Genomic DNA, 27,655 nt, shown 5'->3' on the forward strand with positions numbered 1-27,655 from the left:
CATTTGATGAATTTTTGAAACTGAAGAGTGACCCATATGTTTTCTATGGCTGCAAAGAAAATCCAAAAATTATTTTTTTCTCCAAGATGAGCTGATTTTTCTCCTCAAATTCGGATCTCTCAGAAAATGGACAAGAACTTAGCAAATCTAGTTCTTTGATACCATGTTGGATCTATTTGTTATGTTGAACACACACTGAATGTTGTGAGGGGGGTTGAATTAGCATGGACTAAAATTTCAAACTCAATCTTGCATCTAACAAGTTTATTTCAAGCATCCACTTCCAAGAAGATCAAATGAAGACATTATAAAATCATTCACATCAATCACACATGAACACAAATATTTTATACATGGAAAACCCAAATTAGGAAAAACCATGATGATTGCCAACTCACAGAAATGATCCATTATATACAAATGTTATCCAAAAAGGGAGCTAACTGCTCCAAACTTACAAACCAAGGCTAACTGCTCTTGGAGTAAGATACAACAAAAAGAATTGTGTACTGATGCTAACTACAATAGGGCAAGATATAATATTACAATTTATAAAAAAAGAATTGTATGAATAAGATCATCTTAGTATTTTGATCACAGTTTATGTTATATCATAAATTTTGACTTGACTAAATATCCAGACCTCCAAGTCTGTGGATTAATGTCCTTGTACCAACTGTTACCTTTGTAGCAACACTACTTACATTGCCATCCTTACATTGAGTTTCACACATGTTTACTAATGCGTTCTACACACTCACATTCATATTTTTCATCTATCCTACATATGTATATATATGCCAATCTAGAACAACCATCTTAACCAAGTTTGCCACAAGTAAATTGTAACTTGTATGGATATTTTTGACCCAAAATATATAGCTAGACCAAAATATGAAATACATGCAGCTTAATCTGAACAAAAACTGAGACCAAAGTGTAAAATGAGACCAAAAAGAAACAACTAGATCATCACCCAATACATGAAGGTATTCTTTGCAAACTCAAAAGATAATATCTATACACAAACTTATCCAGATCAAAACATGAACACAATGGACCAACTCCAGACCAAAAACACAACTTCTAGAACCAAAACTCAACTTTCTCTCTACATTTGGATTAAAAGGGTTGGCATCAATGACAAGACAAAGGAATACTTGTAACAATCTCCCCTTTTATCATTGATGGCAACACTTGCCATCCAACTTGCCAATCTTGTCTTTCTCTACTAACCACAATCCAAAAACTATCCTTTCCTCCCCATTTTCCATAAAAGACAAAGGATACAAAGACTCCCCCTAAGAAAAAAGTCCATATATAAAAAATTAAATGTACTACCAGAAAGAAATTAAGCACATTGTAAAACCGAAGCAACGGATCAACCATGTATTGTTTGCAATTGTTGTAGAACATCATTCCCGTCTATATCTACTGATTCAAGCACTCTAATCTGACTCTCCATTTCTAAAATAAAATTTTCAACTTCCTCACAACTTGATGGAGATGAGACAACAATAGACAACCTCTTTGCATTCTTTGTTACTTTTAACAATCCAAATATATGCATCTCAATTGTCCCGCAACCTGTCAAAGTATTTCTTAACTATTTATTTCTAAACAATCTATAGCTCTGAATTCTTGTTCATCTGTGCAATTTTCATCCTTTCTATACCATCTTCATCAGTCTTGGGATCAAAAGTCTTTTAAATATCCAAGATTGCTTGTTTTGTGTCTGAAATCTTCTTTTGAATGTCCTTAGCGGCCTTCAACAAAGATAATATGACTAAAAATGTTTCTACTACACAATCTATATTGGCCTCAAGTGAGGTGATGTTTTCCTTTAGTCAAGAGTGAGATTATGTACACTTGTTATGTAATGACTGCAATATCTGCAATGGCATCTTCAAATTCTACAAATTTAGCTATTCTTTCTTCAAAACTTATTGCTCCAACTTTCAAATTATCAAATGCATTTCTCATTTGCACTTCATCATTCCAGGATTCTATTTTCACTTCTAGAAGTTTCTCATGGAGAAACTTCAACATATCTTCAACCAAAAATCTCAAGACAAATCTTTTCTTTCTAGTTTTAGAAAGTAGAGTGTTACCAAGTAAAAACATATATTGTGGAGATGACATGTTAATATCAACTTTACCTTGAGAGCTAGGAACATGTAGCAACTCAAGATAAATGACAGTATCGGGCACAATAGCTGATAGAATTAGTAGCTTTCTCAAACTCAACTCTTTTCATCTTTTCCTCAGGTCTTCCCACACCTTCTACTAGTGTATAGTTTTTCTTTGCATTTTCTCCTTCGAAAGAACTTCCATATGAATTCAATAAAGAGTCTCAGGCATTATCAACATACAAATCCCCTAGGTTATCAAACACATCTTCATAATCCTATTTTGTCTCTTTCCTCTCAACTTTTTTTGCTTCTATATCTGAAATATTTACAACATCTTGAATAGTTTCCTATTCAACTACATGCACATCTCCTCCAAAAATCCAGAGCACCACTTCTTCAACTAGGCTCTCCCAAATTAATTTCCCTTTTAACCTTCTTCGGATGAGCAACGAGATGGTGACTTGTTCTACAACTTCTTCAGTGATATCATCTATCTGTCTTCTTATTCTTTACTATTCTTAGGATCATCACCCATGATAAGATTTACCCTCTCCTTATTACAAAAATGGATATTCAATGATTGCTAAATCTTTAATCGAGCTTATTTGCCCAAAGGACTACAAACCCTATCCATTGGAGGAGTTTTAAAGTTTGTTTCTTTGGTCATGACATATTTTCTTTTCTCTACCAAACTTTCATAAAGATCTTGCGGGATTTCATCTTTAATTTCATTCAAGGTTTTGTCAAACAAAATCATATATCTAATTATAGCCTTTTGCAAAATGTCCTTGTTCACCTATTCAGACTCATCATAGGCTTCTAAAACATAATTCAAAGATTTTCTATCAACTAGAGCATTAACCAAGCTATCTAGGATTAAGTCTTCTACCTACAGACCCTTCTCTTTTGTTGTAGGCTTCTTCTTTCACTATCTAGAGGACGGACCTCTTTTTTGCATCTTCACTAGAGGTTTCTTCTCAACAATCTCTTCAAATTTTGCCTTTTTACTTTTGGTACTGATTACAAATATTTCCTTTTTTGTCTCCTCATCAATGCTTTCATTTGTCTCTTCTACATTTCTCTGCGCTTCAAATTTCCTTTTTGGTTTTCTTTTCTTCTTCACATTTCTAAATACATCTGAAATACTGGCCATAGCAAAAGATAGAAAGGATGCAGACTTAGATGATCGAGATGCACATTTCTCTACAATTTGTAGAATCCCCATTTTAGTAAATATCGTATGCATTCTCTTATTTAAGGTTTTTGCTAATCTTTCTTTCCTCAAACTCTCTTCAATTTATTCCACAGTCTTGAATTGGGACTCAACAAGATCCTTGTCCAAATTAATCACTTGAAGAATGTTTTCTTCAGCCATTTCATCAGATACTTTGTAGGAAAGCTCTAGAATCCACCCAACATGTGGTTCCACTACAATGATATAGTACTTATCCCTACTAACCATAAAAGTGAATGTATCTCTATATTGATTTACCAAGTCAGATGAAAACCTATATCTCTATTGCATAGATGCTTGAAACTCCTTGAACCATCCACTAAAAACTCTTTGGTAACTCTTGTCATCCAACATGCATCTTCTCACATAATCCCCTATTTGTGTTCCCAATGGTGATGTCTTCTCGTATACAACATTGTCCTTTATGGGGAGTTCATTCAAGAACATGAAAGCTAGACAAATTATCAACGAACCAAACTTGAAAGGATATTTTCTCTTTCTTGTTTTATTTATGTTCTCCATCAATTCTCCCAAAATAATTTCACATAAATCAAAGGATTCATTGCATACCACAATTCTGAAGGCCATATGGATTGCTATAGCTGGGGCTATACCCTCACAATTCTGAAAATAAATTTGTATGCTATGCATTTTGAAACAAGCTTCACTCTTGGGTTAGTGATATTTTTCACTATCATTGCCCTTCTATTGCTTTTCACTCCTCACAAATTAGAGGCGAAGTTATTATTCATAGACTATAGATTGGTTAGGGTTTGAAGAACATCCTTTGTAATTTGGTAGGGTTTGTTGAGGTACATTGTATCACTGTGAATGTGTCTTAGAGTGATTCTAAACCATTCGGTTTCATAAAAAAAATTAGGAAAAACTCTCCAGATGTCTAACCCAAAAGCTCCAATATTTTTGTAATCATTCTTCAAAGTCACACCATCTTCTTCCATCACTTTTTCCCATAGGTCATTAAATTTGAGATGACTCACCTCTTCCATTTTAGCATGTATGTAAGCACGTACATCCTCTGTGTATAGGAAATGAATAGGAATCTTTGATAATGATTAATCCTTATCATTTAACATCACTACAAATAGATATGGCTTCAACATAGGTCGGGGATTCAACTCTGGATCAACAACAACCAAAATTGACATATCGCAAGCTTAGGGTTTTCTTTGTGCAACAGTTAGAGCTATACTTCGCATTGCAACTCCTTTGTCTTCGCAAGTGATTGAAATACTCAAGTGTATTCTCAATATATTTCCTTTCGATTCAAGTCGGCATTAATGATAAGTGTACTTCCCAAGAAAAATGGATCTTCCTTTTTGACTTCCTTTTCCGACAACACCAAATTAACCATAAAACACTCTAAAGCACTAGAAAGCTATCTTTTGACCTTTTGCTCCAAATTTTGAGGGGGTGCACGATCTTTATTTCAATTCTCCCCCTTAGACCGGTAAGCTAATTTAGTTTCCGAAGAAAGCAACACCATTGGTTGGTGCTGACACAACTTTTGTATTTTGCTTTGTCTTTTCATCAGATTTCTTAACCCACATCTTTTTCATCTTTTCTTTCTTAAGGTTTATTTTCACATTCTTTGTCGATCTAAAAGACATATTAGATATGTTTTTGCAATCTTTACAATATTCTCTATCTTACTATAATTATAGCAAATCAGGCTCCTCTGATGATGAATTCCATACATTATGTTACTTCTGGATCTATTAGACGCTCTGCACTCAAATGCTTTATGCTCATATCCATTACAAGAGTAACATATTCTATGACACTATTTTCCAACATTTGTATTTTGTATCCATTCAAAATCATTAGGTCCCTACACTCATTTTCTTTATGTCCAAACCTTTTGCATGAATAGCATCTTATCTTAATAGGCTGATTTCTTATCCGACTTCTGCATTCAATAGCTATATGTCCATATCTATTGCAAGAAAAATAATTAGTCTTAAAAGAGTACTTGTTCTAGGAACCAAAGGAGGTTTCCATAAATTATGAATTGGAATATCATTGGTTTTTTCTTTTTTCTTTAGAACATTCACCTTCTTTATATCTCAAGCCTTCTTTGATTTTTCTTTGTTTCTGAGCACTAAGTACAACATCAAGGACTTCACTTATGCCTTTTAACTTCAAGCTTTTGTTAATTTGTTCCTTTGCCTCCAACTCCTTTTTTAGTTTATGCACCTCTTTCTCAAGATTAGTATAGTCCTATGTTTTTCTATTCAACTTTGTATCAAGATCATCCATTTTCTTTCTTCCTTCATCCAACAACTTTCTCAAGTACATAATTTTGTCTTCAACCTTCCTTAATTTGAATCTGCTCTCATCCCGATTTACAAGAGCGAATCTTAGTTCTCCTTCCATGTCAACCCTACCTTCACATTCACAATCACTCTGCTCCATGGCATCCATGACATTTAATTCTTCTTCAAACAAGTGTTCAAAACTCTGGATCTACCTCAAGTGGTTAAGCTTACTCAAGAGGAACCTTTCTCTGATACAAATTGTTGAACACACACCAGATGTCGAGAGGGGGGTGAATCAACATGAATGGAAATTTCAAACTCAATCTTGCATCTAACAAGTTTATTCCAAGCATCCACTTCTATAGAAGAACATCAAATGAAGATATTATAAAATCATTCTCATCAATTGCACATGAACATCAATATTTTATATGTGGAAAACCCAAACTAAGAAAAACCACGATGAACGCCAACTCATAGAAATGCTCCACTATATAAAAATATTTTACAAAAAGGGAGCTAACTACTCTGGACTTGCAAACCAAGGCTAACTACTCTTGAGGCAAGATACAACAAAAATACTTGTGCACACAATATTACAATTTATAAAAAAATAATGATATGAATAAGAGCCGCTCAATATGCTTTAATCATAATTTCTGTTATAGCACAAATTTTGACCTGACCAAAATGTTTAGGCCTCCAAGTTTCTAGATTACTATCCTTGTACCAACTATTACCTCTATAGCAACACTACTTACATCACCATCCTTACTTTAAGTCTCATAGATATTCACTACTATATTCCACACACTTGCATGTATATTTTTCATCTATCTTGCATATGTATATATATACCAATCTAGAACAACCATCTTCACCAAGTCGGCCACAAGCAAGATTGTAATGTGTATAGACATTTCGGACCCAGATTATACAACCGGACCAAAATATGAAACACACAGAGCTTAATTCAAACCAAAACTGAGACCAAACGTGTAAAATCGGACCAAAAAGAAACAACTGGATCATCACCCAATAGATTAAGGTATTCATTGTAAACTCAAAAGACAATATCTATACACAAACTTATCCGATCAAAACAAGAACGCATTGGACCAACTTCAGACCAAAAACACAACTTCCAGACCCAAAACTCTACTGGTCTACTTTTGGATCAATGGGGTTGGCATCAATGACAAGACAAAGACATAATTGTAACATGTTCAACCTCATAAGCCCATGAATCACCTGCAAGAAAAAACCCTATCACATGTGAAAAGAAGAAGCCATGATTTATGTTTTGCAACTTTGAGAGAGAATTGATCCAAAGAGAGATATAATATTGATATCAACATGTAAATGATATGGATATATTACAATGAATGAAAGACATTATTTATAGAACGCAAAAAAACCTAATCTAAAATTAGGAAACTTAAATTAGCTCAAAGTACTAAAAATAAGCTCAACTAAGTTCACTTAATATATTATTAGCTCGATCTAATAAAAGATAAAAAGCACTTAAGTTTAGCTTAAGTGAAAATAGTAATTAAAGGGCCTAATTATATAGTTAATTAGATAATGTCCTAATCGCTCCAATATATTTGACAAATTTTGTGATTCCCACATGTGTAAACTCAAGATAATCTTGAAGTATTTTTTAAGGGAATCCAAATATGAGCTATGAATGTTAACATACTTTTCATTGACATCTAAATTTTTTAACTTTTCTATCTAATATGTTTTTTTGTTACTGTCACTATTTAACTAATCATCAGAATAGGGCCCTTGGTTTGCTGGTGAAGTTGAAAGATTCTTAATGAGCCCACCAGGGTTCAATTCTTGTTGAGTGCAAGGTTTTGACATCTAAAAGGGATGAGATTGGGATCATGCCTCAAGCGAATTTGGTGGAATAGATACCCCTCAATCCTTGTCTCTTAGTCAAAGAGGTCCTCATGCTCTCGTATTGGATAGAAAAAACAAATTTATAAATATATTTGATTATTGATAATAAATACAAATAAATAAAATTTTAATTTAAAAAGTATCACAATGACAACAATCACAAAATAGGAACTCGCAATATCAAAGAAAATACGTGAAATGGAATACATCATATAATAAGTAAAAATAGGTTGTAATTAAGGTGTCACAATGAACAAAATAGGTTATAATTAATGTATCACAATGAAAAAAACCTCAATGTGATGGAATTCATAGATCATACACCAACACAACCAAAAAATGAAATATATAGGGTTAATTGATCTCTTTTTTCTTTCAAAAACTAATTAAACATGTTAGGTGGTTTTCCTTACAACAAATAAGTAAATTTTTCATTTTATTTTATTGTTCTTTAAACAAAATTTAGTTATAAAGAAAGTTGATATATTCTAGTTTATTGACCAAATCAAGTACTTAGGAATTATAAATATTAATTTTTTTATAAAATAAAATATAATACTTATAATAATATAAAATCAATTGTAAAAAAATATTTCTTCATGGTTATCCTATTAAAATGACCAAGTTATTTCATATCCTTAATAGAAAATAATCTACAATTACATAATTAAATAACTAGTTCATTAATAACTTACAGGTTGGAATACCACCTGGTGTTCTAAATGTGCTCTCTGGATTTGGAGAAACTACTAGTGCATCCATTAGCAAACATATGGATATTGATAAGGTATACATATATTTACCACAATGTCTTTTTTATATTAAACCTTAATAATTGGTTGAATTAAAATTAAGATTATGCAACCATTTTATATTGAAGTTAATTTATTGTATGTATTATTTAGATTTCATTAACAGGGTCCACAGAAGTAGGAAGATTGGTGATGGAGGCAGCTGCAAGGAGCAACTTGAAGGATGTTACATTAGAACTTGGTGGAAAATCACCTCTTATTATCATGGATGATTTTGATATTGATGAAGCTGTAGATATCGCCCATTCAGCTGCATATATAAATATGGTATGCTCAAACAACTCAAAAATTATTACATTATTAATGTCATTTTTTTTTTTAAATCAGTAATATATTTTCTTCTAATATAAAATTGAAAAATATTTTTATGTGATAGGGACAAATATGTATGGCAGGGTCGAGGATCTTTGTTCAAGAGAATGTGTATGATGAATTTGTGAAGAAAATTATAAAAAGAGTTCATAAACAAGTGGTAGGGGATCCATTTAAGCAAGGAGTTCAACATGGTCCCCAGGTACTATACTACCTCAATATGATTCTATTTAGAGGACTCACTTGGAATTAGTTAATAGATTTTCCACCTTTACAAAAGAAATATGGAAGAAGAAAGAACCACACTTAATTCTCTTTCTATTTTTATCATAAGATTATATTATTTTCAAATTGAAAAATCATATATTTTAAGAAAAAGTATTATTTTAAAAATCATTAATCTCATATTTTTATCCTCCAAATTTTAAATTTTAATTGGGAAGCCTTAAAGTTTTTTGTAACAAAATGATTGAAATTGTAATATAAAAAGTGTAAATAAGATTAGTACGTGTTGATAATTTGGCCATTAAAAAATAATATATAACTAAAAATATTGTTTAACAATTACAAATTAAATAAGTTACAGTTGGTCAATCAAGTGAGGGATTAGAGCACTTTCCCTTTTTTTTATATCAAAATTGAAAAATGGATTATATAGTTTATCCCATTTAGTGGAAGATAACGCAAGCCAAAAATGAAGCCTTTTGTAGAAGCTAAAAAAACATGGACCAATCATGATTTTTCTTAGTTTTTATTTGTGGGCCTTACTACATACCAAACATCCAATCTAAATTATAGTAATAGATAACATATACTTGATTATATATGAAAAAAGTTGCTATAATAGTAAACAAACAATAGTTTTCCTCAAAAATGACTCATACATGTTGAGGGGTGTAATGCCCACCAAAATACCTACAGAAATACACTAACTAATATGCAAATAAAGATTAAAAAAAATTAAATGCAACAATTAATGCAACATAAATAACCATCTACTTATTTGCATTAACATCTACTAACAAGATAATCATTTAATCATCTTGACCACAATCACTAGAGCACATATCACAAGTGGAAATAAATACAAAACATCAATAACATTCCCTGGGGTATCTCAACACCATAACCTACTCTATCCATAAACAATAACAACATGATCACTCATATAACTCATTGCATACTAACTCTATCAATAGATAATTCCTCCCAAGAAATACATATGATCATTTACTATCCTTGGCATGAATACATCCATTTACTATGCATACATCAACCATCCCATTAGGTTCATTTTAAAGCACCAATACCAAATGTTCCTTACCACCATTTACTTATTCATTTCTAATATCATAATCTAATTCCAAGATGGGCTACCATATTCCTAATATTACATGAAACCAAATGCATAACAATATACCCAATGCCATTATTGTCAGTGATGAATCAATATCCAATATACACACGTTACATCATTAGGTTCTCCTAGTAATATCTACCATTTCTCATGAACACAATGTACATCTACATCAAGGAGCATAGCTCTCAATTACAAATACAATTACACCATGAATCTATTACATACATATGTCATATAAATCATATACATCAATCCACTACAAGTATCCATCCATAGCTGAGAAGACAAGAGATCCACATCCACACATGGCATCCAACGAAGAACATCCCAATAGAATAAGGCATCAAACAACCTGACCATGTGGAACCATAAGGAACCACCCCCTGTGCTAGGAGATGACTCGAGATCCCACTCACACTCTAGATCTAGGCTGACACCTAACAACAAAAGGATAACACAATACTAACACAAGGATGCAAAAAATAAAGCACATGATCACCAACATAAAATCCCCAATCACAAATCCTCCAAAGGAAACACATCAAAACATGACTCAAGGCACTAGGACCTACTGTTAGGCCCAATATGGAAAGCTAATGTACTGAGAGGGGAGGGGTGAATCAGTACTTCAAAACATTTCTTCAACAATATCTTTACTGTTATGCATAAACCAAATAGTGCAGTAACATAATATAAAACTAAAACAAATAGATAACAATCATACATGATTCACTCCATAACACATATATTTTGATTACGCAGAAACTCTTGGTTAGAGAGAAAAACTGCGGTGGGGATGGCACCCACAACTTCACTACTACAATAATAAAGAGTGCTCGGTTAGAGCTACATGTTTAGCTATTTCTGATAGCATACCCTGTTAGGAGTAACAAGATCTCTTAGATCTACCTTGCTAAAGGATTTTACAACACTTCATCTAAATGTTGCACCTGGTTAGAGGCTTTACAATTTATAGACTTGATTAGAGTCTTTTACCCTGTTAAAGGTTTCTCTTACAACTTCACAATATTACAATAAAATCATTACAAATATCTGCAACTTTACATCTGGAATGTTATAGCAGATTCTATGTGCTCAGAATAAGTTACCTTGATTATAGCATACCTCGATAATCGATATAGTAACTCGGTAAACCCTTTTGTTTACTCTATTCTTTGACTGTTCTCTGAAAACCTTCTTGGTGACCTCTGTGTCTCTGTAATAGTCTTCTTACACTCATGCACACACCTTTAACTCTTAACTCATGCTGTATAAATAGATCTCTTATGACGATGAGCCAATTCATTGCTTCGATCTTACAAACATGATTTATTGAATGAATAACCATGCAAAATATTTCATTGGTTAGATAACCTCAAAATCATACACAATCTTTAAGTGCAATTTCCAATGTGATAATGGTTAGATGTGCCTCGATCTTGTAACACGTTTTCATATGCATGTCTAGGTTCAATGAATCTGGTAACACGCTTCACTCAGTGTAAATCAACTCGGTGTGTCATCTTTGCGGCTCGGTAGACATGTAAAGATACTCGGTAGACAGCTCGGTGTATACTGTATTCTGTGACTACTTTCTTCTATAACCGACTAGACTGTTCATACCAACTGAATATTTCAGCAATAGATAACCGACTAGAGTATATAGTATAACTTTGACATAAAACTAATGGCAATCTAATAAGTAGTAACAATCTCCCCTGTTGACATTACTTGAGATGTTTGACAAAAACTACTTTCAAAGTTATAACTCAATAATCTATATACTTTGCAAAATTTGACTATGCTGACAGTATATACAATAGTTAATAATAATATATCAAATATACTCCCCTTATCAATATACTATACAAAACTCTGATTTTGCATGCTTGATGATCTGTTCTTGTTCTGTGCTTACTGTCCTGTACACTATGCGGTGTACTGCTCTTGGATACTCTGCTTATTCTGCTCGGTATACTCCCCCTGTATACTATACTCTGAATACTATATCATTCTCCCAAAACTGTATTAATACTGGATCACTCCCCTAGTACTGTAACATATTACCTCCCAAATATAGTAACACTCCCCCTTTTTGACAAACATCAAAAAATTAATTTCCATTCGGGGGTGGTAACTGGTCAAAAATGGATTTGTACTTGGTCCGGGCATCGGTGAGAGCGACAGAGAGTGCATCCTTTACACTATCCATTAAAGAATTTTGTGCTTGAATATCAGCCAATAGTGATATTAAGCCATCTAATGTGCTTCCCTCTTGAGTAGTAGATAAGTATGTGGCTCGGTTGATCTGTTCTTGGACTGATGAAAGATGGGGAAGGAATAATGTCTAAAGTGTCATTATGTCCATCCTGATCTTGTGTTCTTCATTTCTTAAGTCCAATTGTTGAGCCATGAGCTGTTGAAGCTTTGTATAAAAATTTTGAACTGAATTTGGCTCGGTGGTCAACTTATTTGAGAGATTGGTGATCTCTTTCTCAATTGCCTCTGTTTTATTCTTAATGTCTTTAATGAATAAAGAAAATGTGCAGAGTTTCTGAAATAAATAATGAATGTGCTTGAGTTGAGGAGTCAACTCAGCAATAAATTTGACAAGTTTAACTTTGCCAATAGCTATAGCTTTTTGTACCTCTTCTATCATCTTGGCAGTGAGCTCTTTGTCTTTCAACTTGCTCAAATACTCTAATGCATCTACTCCAGATGTCTCTATCTTTGTTAGGAGTTCATCCAGTTGAATGTGGATGGCTGCATCAGCTAATACTGTAGCTTCAGGTAGCATATCTATTAGGAGTTCTTTTACCTTCTGAAGTACTTTATTTTTCTTTTGAATGGCCATTTGCTTCTCTTGTTCGGCCTTTGCTTTGCACAGTTCACTGAAATCAATGAGTGCTCGCCCCTTTAATTTTTCTATGTCTACATTGGGCAACACTATGGGTTTTGACAAATCAATTTTAAAACTATGCTTCTTCACTTTCTTTTCTTTACCTTTCACTGATGGAACTAAGACAATTTCTTGTGAGGCTTGATTACCCTCGGTAGGTTGCCCGGTAGAGGCAACACTTTGATCAGTTCCTTTAGCCTTTGTAGAGTTCTTCGGTGTTTGGTACTTGGTGTCTCAATTGCAACATTCTCAGTGCCAAAAGGTGCTTGAGATGTCTGTTCTTGAGTACCTTCTCATGTTGCAGACTTGTGACCTTCGGTGCCTTGATCTGTATCCTAAGGAGTTTCGGTTGAGACAGGTTGCTTGACCGGTGGATAAGGCTGAACTTGTTCCAAAACGGATTCACTAGATACAGGTTTTGCATATGCAGTGCCTTCTATCATTTCCTCTTCCAGGGCCTCTGTATCCATGACATCTTCATCTATTTGAATGGTGTCGGCAGGGTCTTGTTCAGTAGCATCGGGACCTTGCTCAGTGACATTAGGATCATGCTCAGTGATATCAACGATTTCAACTGTAGCTTTCTCACTGGCATCCTTGATTTTGAAGATTTCCTACCACTTTGCTTTTGTCTCATTTTCTACTTCAATATATAGCCCATTCATCAGTTTTAAGGCTCTCTGTTTGACAAGAAACTTTGAATTGTAGGTTGTCAGGTGTTCCATTATTTCAGCTACTGACATATCAAGAAAGAGATGGACTAGACTTCTTTCTCTGATTTGTTTCTCTGAGTCCATTGCATACTTCCTCCTATTATCAATATGTAGATACAATTCATTTGGAAGTGACTTAGCTAGTTCTAATGGAGCTAACCAGAACTTTAGAAGTGTGCAAATGACAGCTTCTTCAATTTGTCTCTTTTCATCATTGTTCCTGGTTTCATACTTGACATATCTAAATCCTCCAAATCCACCATATTCTTTCAGATTAGCACAGAAGTTTTCAACACTATGTATATTTACCTTCTTGCTCTTGACAATCTGAAATTTGCTTGCATCTTCTGATTCGGTATCACTAGACTCTTTTGCCAAAATGAGTCTCCGAGTAGATTTCTTGTATGTCTTTGTTACCTTGGGAACAGTAACACTCTTTGTCTTCTTACTCGGTGAAGCTACAGGTGCTCTAGTGTTAGGTCGTTTTACTGGAGGTGGAGTCGGTGAGACTTTTGATGTGTCTTGTTTCTTTCTCTTTAACACTTTACCCTTAGGCAATTTAGTGCTCAATGTTATAGCTGCCTCTTGGGCTTCAGATTCCTCTTCGGTAATGGCAATGGTGCCTTTGACAGGTGTAGAGGAAGAGTCTTCTCCAAATTTCTCTAACAATGTTTTAATCATCTTTGTTACCTTTCTTGTAGCTTTGGGTACTACAATATTCATCTTTACCTTTTCCTTTACTTCCTCATAGGTACCATACCTCAACTTAGTAGCATGTCTGAGCAATGTAAGAAATGCATCCATTTGTTGTTTTGTGATGTCAAAATCAATCTCGTAACCCATAGGTGACAAAGATTGAGTCCTTGGTTCCACAACATTCACATAACAGTAATCGGTGTCAACTTCAAAACATATATCATTTTTGTATTTCTCTACTAGCTGGGGTGGAATCCTATATCTGTTATGCATTTTCTCTTGAAATTTACTGAAGTAATCATCCATGATATCATTGAAATTATCACCTAATTTCTTAATGAAGTCATTAATCTGATGGGTGATAGGTCAGTGTAGCTCCCAAACAACTTTACCAACTGAAGGAAAGAATTTTTCAAAGTAGAAAAACATGCATACCAGTAGTGATCCAAACTTTAGAGTATTAGCCAAGTTGTTCTTCTTCGACTTCCGATGGTGTTCAGATTTTCAAATAGGTTCTTCAGCAATACCTCGCATAGGTCATTTTTCATTCCCTTTTTCACAATTTTGTATGCCAAGTCTACTACTACACAGGGAACACTGTTTTCCCTTGCCGATTGGAAGAAACAGTAGCCCATAACTCTAATGGTAAATTTTAGTTCTTCATCAGTGACATTATTCAGTTTCAATCCTCTGCAATCAGATTCCACTCTGGTTAAACTGATCAATTCCTTTTGTGATATCATCTTCTGGGCTCGGGCATGATCATAGATAGGGTAACCAGTAATCAGATGAATGATTTCCTTTGTAATCTTAAATGGTTGTTATTCTAGCCACATGAAATCATCATGAACTCTGCTTAGAACAAACTTGACCCACTGGGGTTTGAACACATGGGGATAGGTTAGGGCTTCAATTAATCCCTTGATCTTGATGTCCTCATACTTGTTGTTCAATATACCATCGATACATAGCTCATCATAGGTGTCTCTGATTTCAACATGACCAAGTTCTTCAACACGACATTTGGTGAAGAATCTCACATCTTCGACTAACAACACTCTGTCCGGGATGAGTGAAAAGGCGATTTTGTCATCCGGTTTAGAAGCGACTTTGGGAGTCAAAGAGTATTTCAGTGAGGGCTTCTCTACATTCTTGACAACTATGGGATCTTGGATCTTGGGTGCCATTTGAAGATTTCAAATAAAAAACTAACAAAGAGTCCTTAAGGTTTCAGGATTTCAAATGACAGATGCTTTATACTTAGCAGATAATGGCAACTAGATAAGATCGATAAACTAGCTTAACAATGTGTTGAGATTTGATGTAAATACCTTGAATTTGCTTTGTAGGAGGTTTGATCACCTTTGAATCGATTGCTCTGTTCTCTCGAAAACTTGGTAAGTGTAAATGACTGCGAAAATACTTTTAAGTACACAAAATACCTTATCAAGCTCCGTGCGGATTAGGTCAAAACATTAAATGCACTCGGTTCCTCTTTAACCAATTTACTCTCCTTTTTCTCATTTTAACCGAGTAACCAAACTTCCTTCATTTACCGACTTGATAGGCTTCCTGTATTCATTGACTTGACAGGCTTCTTGTAAAGTGCTTCAAAGACTTTGATAGAATTTCAAACTTACTATTACATCTTAACCATGTAGATTTTGAATTATGTACATAATAGAATAGGAACTGTTAAGATTTTAACCTTTAGAGAATGCAGTCCCTTCATACCTTTACCGATTAATTTGGAATAAGTGCACCTAACTCGGTAGGTAAGGTGCTTTCTTCATTTGACACAATTTCCTTCTTCTTCCAAATCATCTTTAATTTTTCTTTTATTTCTTCAGTGTCTTTTCTAGGTTGATCTCTACAATCTCCAGCTAAGTGTCCAGCCTTGTGACAATGAAAACATGCCATACCAAGATTCCTCCATGATCTTCGGTTGTACATCCCAAACCTTATAAAACAGTTAGCACTTATATGTCCATATCTTCCACAACATTCACACCATATCCATGCATTGTAATCCCATGGTACTGCAGAATACTGTCGGTAAGGATCTGTGTGAGTTCGGTAACCTCTAGCATTTGCTCGGTGTGCATACCACATGTAGTTCTTTTGCTTAAACCAGCACTTCTCAGTACCATGTCCACATCTATTGCAGTTTTTACAAAACCCTTTGAATTTTGCCTTATGATAATTGTTAACAGACTTTGTCCTACATTGATTAGATGTGTGACCATATTTATTGCAATTGTAACAATAACCATTGGACTTAGTGGCATTCGGTTGCTTACCTTTTCTGATTTGGCATATGTTAGCAATGTGACCTTGATTTCCACAGTAGTTGCAAATAGGCTTCTTTCTTTTGATGTTATTCTTGTTTCCAGCTTGCTTTGATGATTCTCCTCTCTCGATAGTATGAATTCCTTTCTCGGTAGAGTCTTTTCCTTTGTAACCGAGTCCTGCATCTTTGTTGGGTCTTTTTGTATTCAGCTACTCATCCAACATCTTTGATGCTTCATAACTCTTCTTCAATGGTTCTTTGGATTTCTTCTCTATTTCAAGTTCATCGGTCAACCTTGATACTTCAAGTTTCAATGCTTGATTCTCTTCATTTTTCAGAATTGCTTCATGATGTGCATAACCTAGTTGATCTGATAGGTTTTGTTGAATTCTAGTTAACCTTGTGATTTCATCATTCTTATTAGATACCAAGACTTCAAGTTGTTGTTTCTCTCTTTCTAGATCTCTTACTTTATCCTCAGTTGTTCTCAATGCATCTAGATTTTCAGTCATCTATGTTTTGAAATGTTCATGTTCTCTTTTCATTGCTTTCAGTTGATCAGCCAATGCTTTGTTCTTTTCTTTCAATACTCGAATCATTTCTTCAGTCTCTTCAGATATACTATTCTCAGATGATGTCTCAATTTGTTCCACTAACTCTTGAGAGTCCTGCAAATCATCAAATAATCTTCTTCTCACTTTCAAAGATTTTTGCATTTGCCTTTGCATGTCTGCAATCACTTGATTAGCATGATCCAGCTCTTCTTGTAGATACACAATCCTCTGAGATTGTTTATAGCCTTCCATTGATAAGATCTTTCTCTTTAGGAAGTTAAACCCTTTTCCAAGATTCAAGCTCTGATACCAATTGTTAGGCCCAATATGGAAAGCTAATGTACTGAGAGGGGAGGGGTGAATCAGTACTTCAAAACATTTCTTCAACAATATCTTTACTGTTATGCATAAACCGAATAGTGCAGTAACATAATATAAAACTAAAACAAATAGATAACAATCATACATGATTCACTCCATAACACATATATTTTGATTACACAGAAACTCTTGGTTAGAGAGAAAAATTGTGGTGGGGATGGCACCCACAACTTCACTACTACAATAATAAAGAGTGCTCGGTTAGAGCTACATGTTTAGCTATTTCTAATAGCATACCCTGCTAGGAGTAACAAGATCTGTTAGATCTACCTTGCTAAAGGATTTTACAACACTTCATCTAAATGTTGCACCTGGTTAGAGGTTTTACAATTTATAGACTTGATTAGAGTCTTTTACCCTATCAAAGGTTTCTCTTACAACTTCACAATATTACAATAAAATCATTACAAATATCTGCAACTTTACATCTAGAATGTTATAGCAGATTCTATGTGCTCAGAATAAGTTACCTTGCTTATAGCATACCTCGGTAACCCATATAGTAACTCGGTAAACCCTTTTGTTTACTCTGTTCTTTGACTGTTCTCTGAAAACCTTCTTGGTGACCTCTGTGTCTCTATAACAGTCTTCTTACACTCATGCACACACCTTTAACTCTTAACTCATGCTGTATAAATAGATCTCTTATGACGGTGATCCAATTGATTGCTTCGATCTTACAAACACGATTTATTGAATGAATAACCATGCAAAATATTTCATTGGTTAGATAACCTCAAAATCATACACAATCTTTAAGTGCAATTTCCAATGTGATAACGGTTAGATGTGCCTCGATCTTGTAACAGGTTTTCATATGCATGTCCAGGTTCAATGAATCTGGTAACACGTTTCACTCGGTGTAAATCAACTCAATGTGTCATCTTTGCGGCTTAGTAGACATGTAAAGATACTTGATAGACAGCTCGATGTATACTGCGTTCTGTGACTGCTTTCTTCTGTAACTGACTAGACTGTTCATACCGACTGAATATTTCGGTAATAGATAACCGACTAGAGTATATAGTATAACTTTGACATAAAACTAATGGCAATCTGATAAGTAGTAACACCTACATGTAGGGAAAAGAGTGTCATCACATGTGACAAATGGGAACCTGGGCACCTGTCCTGGCCATCCTAGATGCATATGCAGATCCATCTCAACCTTTATGGAGTAAGGGAGATTAGCTTACCTAGGTTACCAAGGCCTTCCAAATCCTATCTTGGATAGCCACCACTAGGAAAGGAATAGGGGCCACCATAACCTCTTCTTATATTATTAAGATGAGCTATTATACCCAACCCTCAATTTATTATTTTAGTTACTGCTTGATTACAAAGTAAAAACTCCCAATGAGATATTTTGGCAATCTAGACCCCGAGTAACCTGGTTGTCTTCTCCACGCAACCCCAACAAGTCACTTGGAAGCCCACTCCCCCATAGCATGAACCTAGACCTTAGGGTGACAAATATGTACAACATAATATAGAATGACCATGGGCTTAATAGTACATGACCTGGTAATTCAAGGTTTTGAATCAAACAATACAAAAATACAATCATAACAACCTCATGAGCAAAATGCAATCAAAATTACCACACGAAGACTACAACCAAGATGAGCCCAAATAAATAATCACCAAAACACATAGAATCTATTCCAATAAGAAAACTGGTCCTAGGACAACTCAGGAACTCTGAAAAACCAAAAGTAAACAACCTCTAGAAAGTCACAAAACTAGATAATCAACACAAAGAACTCAAAAATATCAACAACACAAAATACAGGGTAGATTAGCGCTTTCTTGGATTCTTTTAGTACATCCCTCAATTCATTTAGCGCATCTAGAAGCCAAATTAGCACTCCTGATCTGAGAATTATCTCTCCTGGTCTGAGAATTATCTCTCCTGGTGTGAGAATTAGATCTCTAGGTCTAGAATGTAGAAAACAGGTAAACAGGCAAAATTGATAACAAGACTTGCCATAATCACAAAGGACTCTCAATTTGACCAAAAGACATTACCAAAAGGTGCGAAAGACTCAAATAAAGATGATACAAAGGCCAATTAGAGCCAACAAATTCATATAAGGGAAACTGACAACAGTTCCCAACACCTCCTTCTCACAAACTAACACAATCCAACCTAGATTGCAAAAGATCTCTCCAAAAGATTCAATGGAGTAAAAGGGAAGGTTCATACACCTTAATAAAGGAAATAAAGACTCTACAAGTCCAACAAGCAGAGAAAATAAACAATCAAAACATCAAATATAACAAGGCAACCACTGAGAATCATACACAGTCACATTCATTCCTTTAGCCAGTATATTGCAAGAAAGTAGTGAAGCTCCAACCTGGAGAAGTTGAAGTAATGGCCCAAAAAAAATTGAAGAAGCGCAATAACCAAATCCAAATCTCCAACAATCCAAATCCAAGCCCAATCAACCACAATCAATTCTTCAACAAAATTTTTGCAGAGATGCCAACGCCGACAACGCACAACAAAATCCAATAAATAGAAAAATTAAAACCAAAACTATAGAAAAATCTTGGCCAATGAAAATAAAGAATTAAAATATATTTCTTACCAACTTGATGCAAATACCAAGGCAAGAATATAAATATTATTTAATTAACTTACCCCAATATCTTAGCCAATACTAAAATAGGGTAGGTAGAACAAATAATTATTTAAATAACTCAAGAGGGTAAGTAATAATATAATCATCCAATAATAAATTAAACCATGGACACAAATAAATATAAAAGATTGTTAATTAAAAATAACCAAAGGTTCTACAATTAAATGCTCTAAATAATATTAAAGGCCACAGCCCAATAATTAAATAAATAACAAATAATCCTTGATAAACAATAATGATATTAAATCATTATTTTAAATATAAAACCAAGGGATAAATAATAATAATTCTCAATAATGTCTTTATACATTTAGTGTCGCGATTAAAACACTTTGTTGGTGAAGCGGCCACCAAGGTTCAAATCCCTGCTGGGCCATTGTGCTCACAAGGCCTTGTGCCTTCGCTAGGACATTGTGCTCGTAGATTTGAACAAGTGAAGTGTGGGGATGAGGTCCCCCATTTTTAGCCTCACCGATTCATAGCTCTGGGTCAAAAGCATTCACGTGGAGCCGGAGGGCGTGTCGTGCCAACATCACCGATCACATTAAAAAGTTTACCAAACATAGTTTAAAAAAAACAAAAATTCTCAATAATAATCACATATTAATATTTAATGTTTATATCAACTATATACTTAATTTATTATTTTAAACTATGTATATCCATTAATTTAATTTAGCATTATCAAACTATATAAATTAATAATTAAATCAATCAATAATCACAACACTACAAAAACAATAGGATAACTCAAGAAACCACTTGACACTAACCAACATCTTACAGCAAGACACTACACTGACAAGGTTAATCAACTTAAACCTAGAGTATAGAATGGGCTTTCATGTCATCTCCGATCAACTTGTCATTGGGATAAAGACACGCTCAGACCTGTGGAGCCAGGTGGAGTCGATGTTTGGTACTTGCAAATATGTCACTACCAATACATATACAACAACATATAAGCATAAATAAACATGCAAGTGAAGAGAATTGTGACATCATATGATGCTCACAAAGAGTAATATGACATCGTCTTTATCATGAATACACTTAGAAGACTGTCACGCCAATCAAGCACTATCATCATCATATCCAATACAATCATGACATAGGATTAGTACATCATAAGATACCATCAAATCACCATAAATAAGTATAAACCACGCATGTAAAATGAGTTCATATAGATCATCAAATAGCAATCCATCATCATAATAATCTAGAAATATCATCATCCACATAAAATCATAATTTCAAGTGCAAATATAAAATGTCTATCACCAATAAAAAAGCATCCAAATCATAAGTAAATCCATAAACATCCAATCAAAGCATCACAAAATAGTCTAAGCTATGCCAATATAGACTATCGATGCACAAAAAGGAAAGATGAATCAGGGAGGGGCACTATATTAGACCAAAAATGAAGCCTTGTGTAGAAGCTAAAAAGGGCATGGACTAATCATAATTTTTCTTAGTTTTTATTTGTGGGCCTTATTACATACCAAACATCCAATCTAAATTATAGCAATAGATAACATCTACTTGATTATACATGAAAAAAGTTAGTATTATAGAAAACAAACAATAATTTTCCACAAAAATGACTCATACACGTTAAGGAGTGTTTTGATGCACACATCAACATGCAAGTAGAACACCAAATATACCACCTCTCTTGAAAGGAAACCAACCTCAAGAGATTGATAACCCAATGGTCTCTTTGTGTTAGGTTATGGCAATGTTGGATAGTATAGTGGCTTATGTATTTGTACCTATATAAGGGGTTGTTGATAAACAAGTGAACAAGTTGCTAAATTCATTAGGAGTTCAACAAATAATATAAACAATGCATAAATATCTACTCCAATCACTTATTGCATAGATATGAAAACTTTCACCACTATAACATCAATAGGACAACTTTCAAACACAAGAAATCTGATTTAAAATAGCAAGTTGATAAAAATAAGATCCTATATAACCCTAAACTACACATAAACTAGCAAGATATGTATAAAAATAACAAAAGATGGGGATTTGGAAAGGAGATAGATTGATTATAAAAGGATCAACTTTTCATCTTACTATCCCTTTTCAATGACACAATGAAATTTAATTTGCAATGTCGTTACTAGTATTTCACACAAGCATAAACATCATAAGTGCAATATCCTAAGGAATTTGGTGACAAAGAAAAAATGCTTGCATAAAAATATTATATTACATGGACACGTATTGTAAAAACTTTGACAAATCCATCATAAAATAAAAAATAAACATTCAACACTTTATTGAATTCCACCAAATAATTCATTTCAAAATGACAAATACGCATGCATCACCATCCAAGGTGAAGAACTAGCACACTAAAATTCATCATTTTTCCTTATCCTCGTAATCTCAAAATTACTCTCCTATATTCCCCCTACAAAATGAAAACACTTCTCCTTTTATAGAGGTGATTTATATTTTGTTCCTTGATTGACTCATCCTAATCTCAAATTTAGATCCACCATTATAGGGTAAGACCTAATTTAACTTTATGTTGCAATAAGATGATGTAAGACCTACTATGCCTCCATATGAGTGAATTACAACCCGATGTCTAATTCATTTCATTCTCGTCTTCCTCGTGTAGTTGTATTTCTCCATCTATCAAGTAAAATTGAATTTTCTACTATAGAAGATGCATGCACACAAGTATTATACACTTTACTCATGTCTCAATATATGTGCATAGTGTTTTTGGCATCCTAGACCTACAAACAAGTAAAAGGAGAATCTAATTCACACAAGTATAGTACACTTTACTCATGTCTCAATATATTTGCATAGTGTTTTTGGCATCCTAGATCTACAAACAAGTAAAAAGAGAATCTAATTCTTCATCATCAAACCAAATCAATCAAGAAACATCAAGGCCTATCATTACAATCGTTAAGCTTATCAATTCTAAATTATGGGTTAAAAAAATTACATTACAAACTTAATTTTTTTAATCATTCAAGGCCTTAATGATTTGTAGATTCGGGTGGATAATATCCATTACCAAAAGTAAATTACTAATGACAACTCCACTAGAGGTTCTCAAATCAAAGTTAGATTACATTGGTTGAGAATAGAAAATATAATTTGTAAAGATTTGTTTTCAATATTTTTGAGGTTTTCATATTTCTAAGAGAGCTTAGTAGATCAAGAATAGGTAGAATATTGTCAAGGATCTTATAGATATCCTTCAAGCCTTTTTCAAGCATTATGAGTAGGTTTTAAGGCTTAGGATAATTCTCCTAAATATGATCACACTTTGCAATAATTCTTTAAGGTTGCTCCTTATGAACTTTACTCCTCCCAACAAAATCATTTTGATCTATTTATCTCCATTATTGGTTTTCATGAAATATATTTTACTATGGCCAATAGTAAATCCTTGAGTATGATGACTTTCCCTATGAATTATATAAAACTCTTTGTGACAATTTTGGGTAGGCTCAAATTTTATCTATATAATTCCTTAGGATAGATTGTGGACAAAGGTAATATTAAATTCAAACCTAAATATGAGGAAAAATATTATATCTACAATTGGTATCCCATCATCTTGCTCCAAACCTCTTTAAAATTATCACCAAAGTCTTAGCTTTTAAATTGTGTCATCTTCTTCCTCAAATTATTCAACCACAATAGAATGGATTTATCACATCTAAATAAATATAAGGTAATAATGTTATAGTTTGGGAAGACATGGAATAGGCTTGATGATATCATCAACATGATCTTATCATACAAATTGACTTTGCTAAGGCTTCCAATCATATTGATTGGTCATTTATCTTGGCAATGCTACAAGCCCTAAAATTTGGTCATCAATTCATTCATCATTGGTTCTACCTGTCTTACTCTTAGTAGTAAAAAATATATTGCATTTGAGATCTTTTGATCTATATGCCAAGGCAATCCTCTAGATCCAACTTTGTATGTGCCTATTATTAAACGATTTGGCTACATTCTAGCTCATTATATATCTAAAGGACTAGTTAAAATTATTTATCTATTCTTCAACTCAAGTTTTGAATGGTCACTTTGCTAATGATTCTTGTTGACCAAAAAATAGGATATAGACACAAATCTAAAGATATAATGGTGTAATCTAGAAACAAGGTTTTGAAATATATAGATTGGAAGATAGGGTGTTAGAGATATTATCTAAGGGCTATGTCCCTATATAAAAATATAAGTATACAAAAGATATCTATTCACCAAAATAGAGGATAGATATAATGGAGAGATAAGATATAGAGATAAGAGATAGAAGACTCAACAAAGATATAAGGAATTTACTTTATATATTGATATATAAATATAAATCTAAATACATCTGATTGTGGATACGATATATGTATGTGTTATTTATTTTACATTGAATACTAAAGTAGGATCCAAAATAATCTTTTGCTATCCCACTAGGATTGAGTCTAGGGTTTCAAGACTATAACTATAGAAATACTTTGGTAACAAAAATCCAGTCTATCTCCTTCAAATTTATTGCTAACATTGGTTTTGTTGTTGGGACCTTGTTAGGTTCTCTTGGGGTTTTTGTCAAGAAGAAATTTCAAACTTTAAATCAATTACTAGATTATAAAGAGCAATAATTAGAATAAGAATATGATTGACAAAATTTTGTCTTATTGACATCTACCCTATGAGAGACGGTTAGGCACCAAGGGGATGGGAAATGGAAAGGGGGAAAAGACCCAAACAAGGCATATGAAGAGATGTCACTATTGAAAAAACCAAATGAATAACTGCCATGAGATGAAATATAGGTGTAATGCAATACCAAATCTTACACACACATAGAAAAAGGTGATGACAAGAATTCAAGATAGATCAAGGAGAAAACCAAAGCAAGAAAAGTAAATACAATGGCTAGCTCTAATGGAAAGGAAATAAGATTGAGACAAAAAATGGAAAGGGAAGAAACAATTAGAAGGAGGAATAAGTGCACCAATAAGTGTTGTTGAAAATGTCATTATGTAAATTATGATATTTTATTAGATCCTGAATGGAATCTAAGAAAAGAGATAAACCAATTAAATTGTATTCAATTTCTGAATTAGAATTTATCTTCAAGATCTTCTTCATCCTGTGATCAAAATAAAAAAGAATTAACATTAAATGTTGCCGAGAGAAGAGGATACCCTTGAAAACATAAACTAACAATTTTAGAGAATGCAAGGGTTACTGAGTGATATGCAAGCAACCTTTGAAGGGTATGAAGGAAGGAGGGAATTGTTGTTAGGGTCAAGTAGTAGCAGTATAGCTCTTGCCCTACCAAAACCCCCAAGAAATATTTTTACAATATCATGATCAATTTAGAAGATAGGTTCAATGAGTAATTGCAAGCTTTAAAAATAATCGTATTCATAAACGATGACTATTTGCAAAGATTGGGCAATTTAAGTATAATAATATTATGCGAAGAAGAAGATAAGCAAGGACTAAATGAAGAGGTGTGACTAAGTAACATGTAATTTATAAATCAAGGAGTAAAAAGGAGTCTTGAAATGACACAACCTCAAAACTTGGACGCATCACTTGCTAGATACAAAAGTAGAAGAATCGAGATAGAAAAGACACAACAAAAAGGGAAGAAATAATAAGAGAAGGATAAAACAATATCAAGCAATGAGAAAGAGATACCATGGAGTAAGATATTAAGAAAATAATAATTTGACATAAAATTAGAAAGAGACAAGGGAAGATAAGAGAAGCCACAAAGTAATAATAGTAAGAGAAAATAAACCCATAAGCAAGAAACTGGTAATCAATCTAGTAAATAGTTATCAAGCACCACACAACCTCAGAGTAAACTTTAAAACAATGGATACAATTATTAGAATTATAGTATTTGGTATTGACAATACTAATGTAATAGAACACCACTTCATTTTGCAATCTATATATGAGAAGATTAGGAAATTTGTAGACAAGGAAATATTGTTGGATTTTGTGGGGTCCCTAAAAAAAGATGAGTTACAGTGGTATGTTAAACATTACCCCCAACATGTAGCCACATGGAATGATGTTAAGGTGGAATTATTAATAAACTTTGAGACACCAATAGTCCCTAATGAAAGTGTGATAAATATGAGAAGCATGAGACATGACGCAACATCCATTAAAGAATATGATAAAAAAATTTAAAGAGGTATGTAGAAAATTTGAAAAACCTCTAACCAAAAAATTAAGAATTGAATGGTTCATTTCTAGACTAAATAGAGAAATTAGAGTTGAGCTAGATGGAAGCAATTTTTAGAATTATAGTGATATAATCATTATAGCCTAATGAAGAGAGGCCCAACCTTGGAGGCTACTAGAAAGAGACCAGAATGTAGAAATCTTGGAGAACCTACAAGATCAAGTTAAAAAACTAGTGATATAGCAATAAATCACGACATCAAATCCTAGAGTTCTAGATTAGATATGGTGTACTTATTATGGTAGAGAATAGCATCTCCAGAGAAATTGTCCTAACAATAGGGTCGAGAAGACATTAGTGGCCACAAGAATATTCAAACATAACTCTATGTGTTGTGCCTACTATCAAGAATGAGATTTACATCTCAATTAAAAATATCCTAGAAATAGAACTCCAATATACAATAGAAGAAATGCATGTTGTTCAAATCATAACTAGACACAAGAAGAGATAGATGAATTAGGCTACCAAATTCCCCCTGGTAGGAGAACCAAAATTCTTGTCCTATGAATAGCCAAGGATACCAAGATGATAACTAGAACTCTAAATATAGAGGAGGCCAAGGAAACAGAAGAAGGTATGATGCAACTTGTTTCAATTGTGATAAAGTTTGCCAATATACATATGAATGATGGGCCAAAAAGAGGAAAAAGTGCACATTGTTCAAAGGAGACGATCATACAATGTTCACTTGCAAAAAAGATAATTACTTCTACACCAATCAAGATAATAACCAACCATCTCAAAGTGATGAAATACAAAGAGGGGCTAGGGTGATATGGAGAGTACCACATCAAGGTTTAAGAGGTTGTCATAGGATGGATCTGTGGACCTTAGGCCCCATAGACAACCTTTTTCCAATAGCAAGCTAAGGAAAATAAGGAACAAAATTCACATTTGATGTCTAACTTAGAAGTTGTTAAGAAAACAATGTCTCAAATAATTGGTGAGTTAACTAAGTTGAGATTAAATCCTACTCCCTATCATGAGTAGAGTTCACATAATGCAACCTCAAATTTAACCCACAAAACTATATTCAGAATAACCAAATTTTTGGGAATAAGAATTTTGGACAGCCAAGACCTAGCCTTTTGGAATCTTGGAGCATACGTTTGTTTGCTTTTCAAGAGATGAGTTTTTTTTGGATCTCCTATCGTTGGCCGTGCTAACACTGC

At 33.6% G+C, this 27,655-nt stretch overlaps 1 protein-coding gene across 2 annotated transcripts in view; it reads left to right on the forward strand.

The window, feature by feature from the left end:
• The window catches only part of LOC131073842 (aldehyde dehydrogenase 1-like), a 60,762-nt gene that overhangs the window by 21,964 nt on the left and 11,143 nt on the right, over positions 1-27,655 (forward strand). For both annotated transcript variants that reach the window (XM_058010354.2, XM_058010355.2), the window contains exons 5-7: positions 8,248-8,337; positions 8,456-8,629; positions 8,739-8,876. In XM_058010354.2, coding sequence (XP_057866337.2) covers positions 8,248-8,337; positions 8,456-8,629; positions 8,739-8,876 — 402 coding nt within the window. The remainder of the gene's footprint in view (positions 1-8,247; positions 8,338-8,455; positions 8,630-8,738; positions 8,877-27,655) is intronic.

The sequence above is a fragment of the Cryptomeria japonica genome, chromosome 9 (assembly GCF_030272615.1).
Source record: "Cryptomeria japonica chromosome 9, Sugi_1.0, whole genome shotgun sequence".
NCBI classification, from domain to species: Eukaryota; Viridiplantae; Streptophyta; class Pinopsida; order Cupressales; family Cupressaceae; genus Cryptomeria; species Cryptomeria japonica.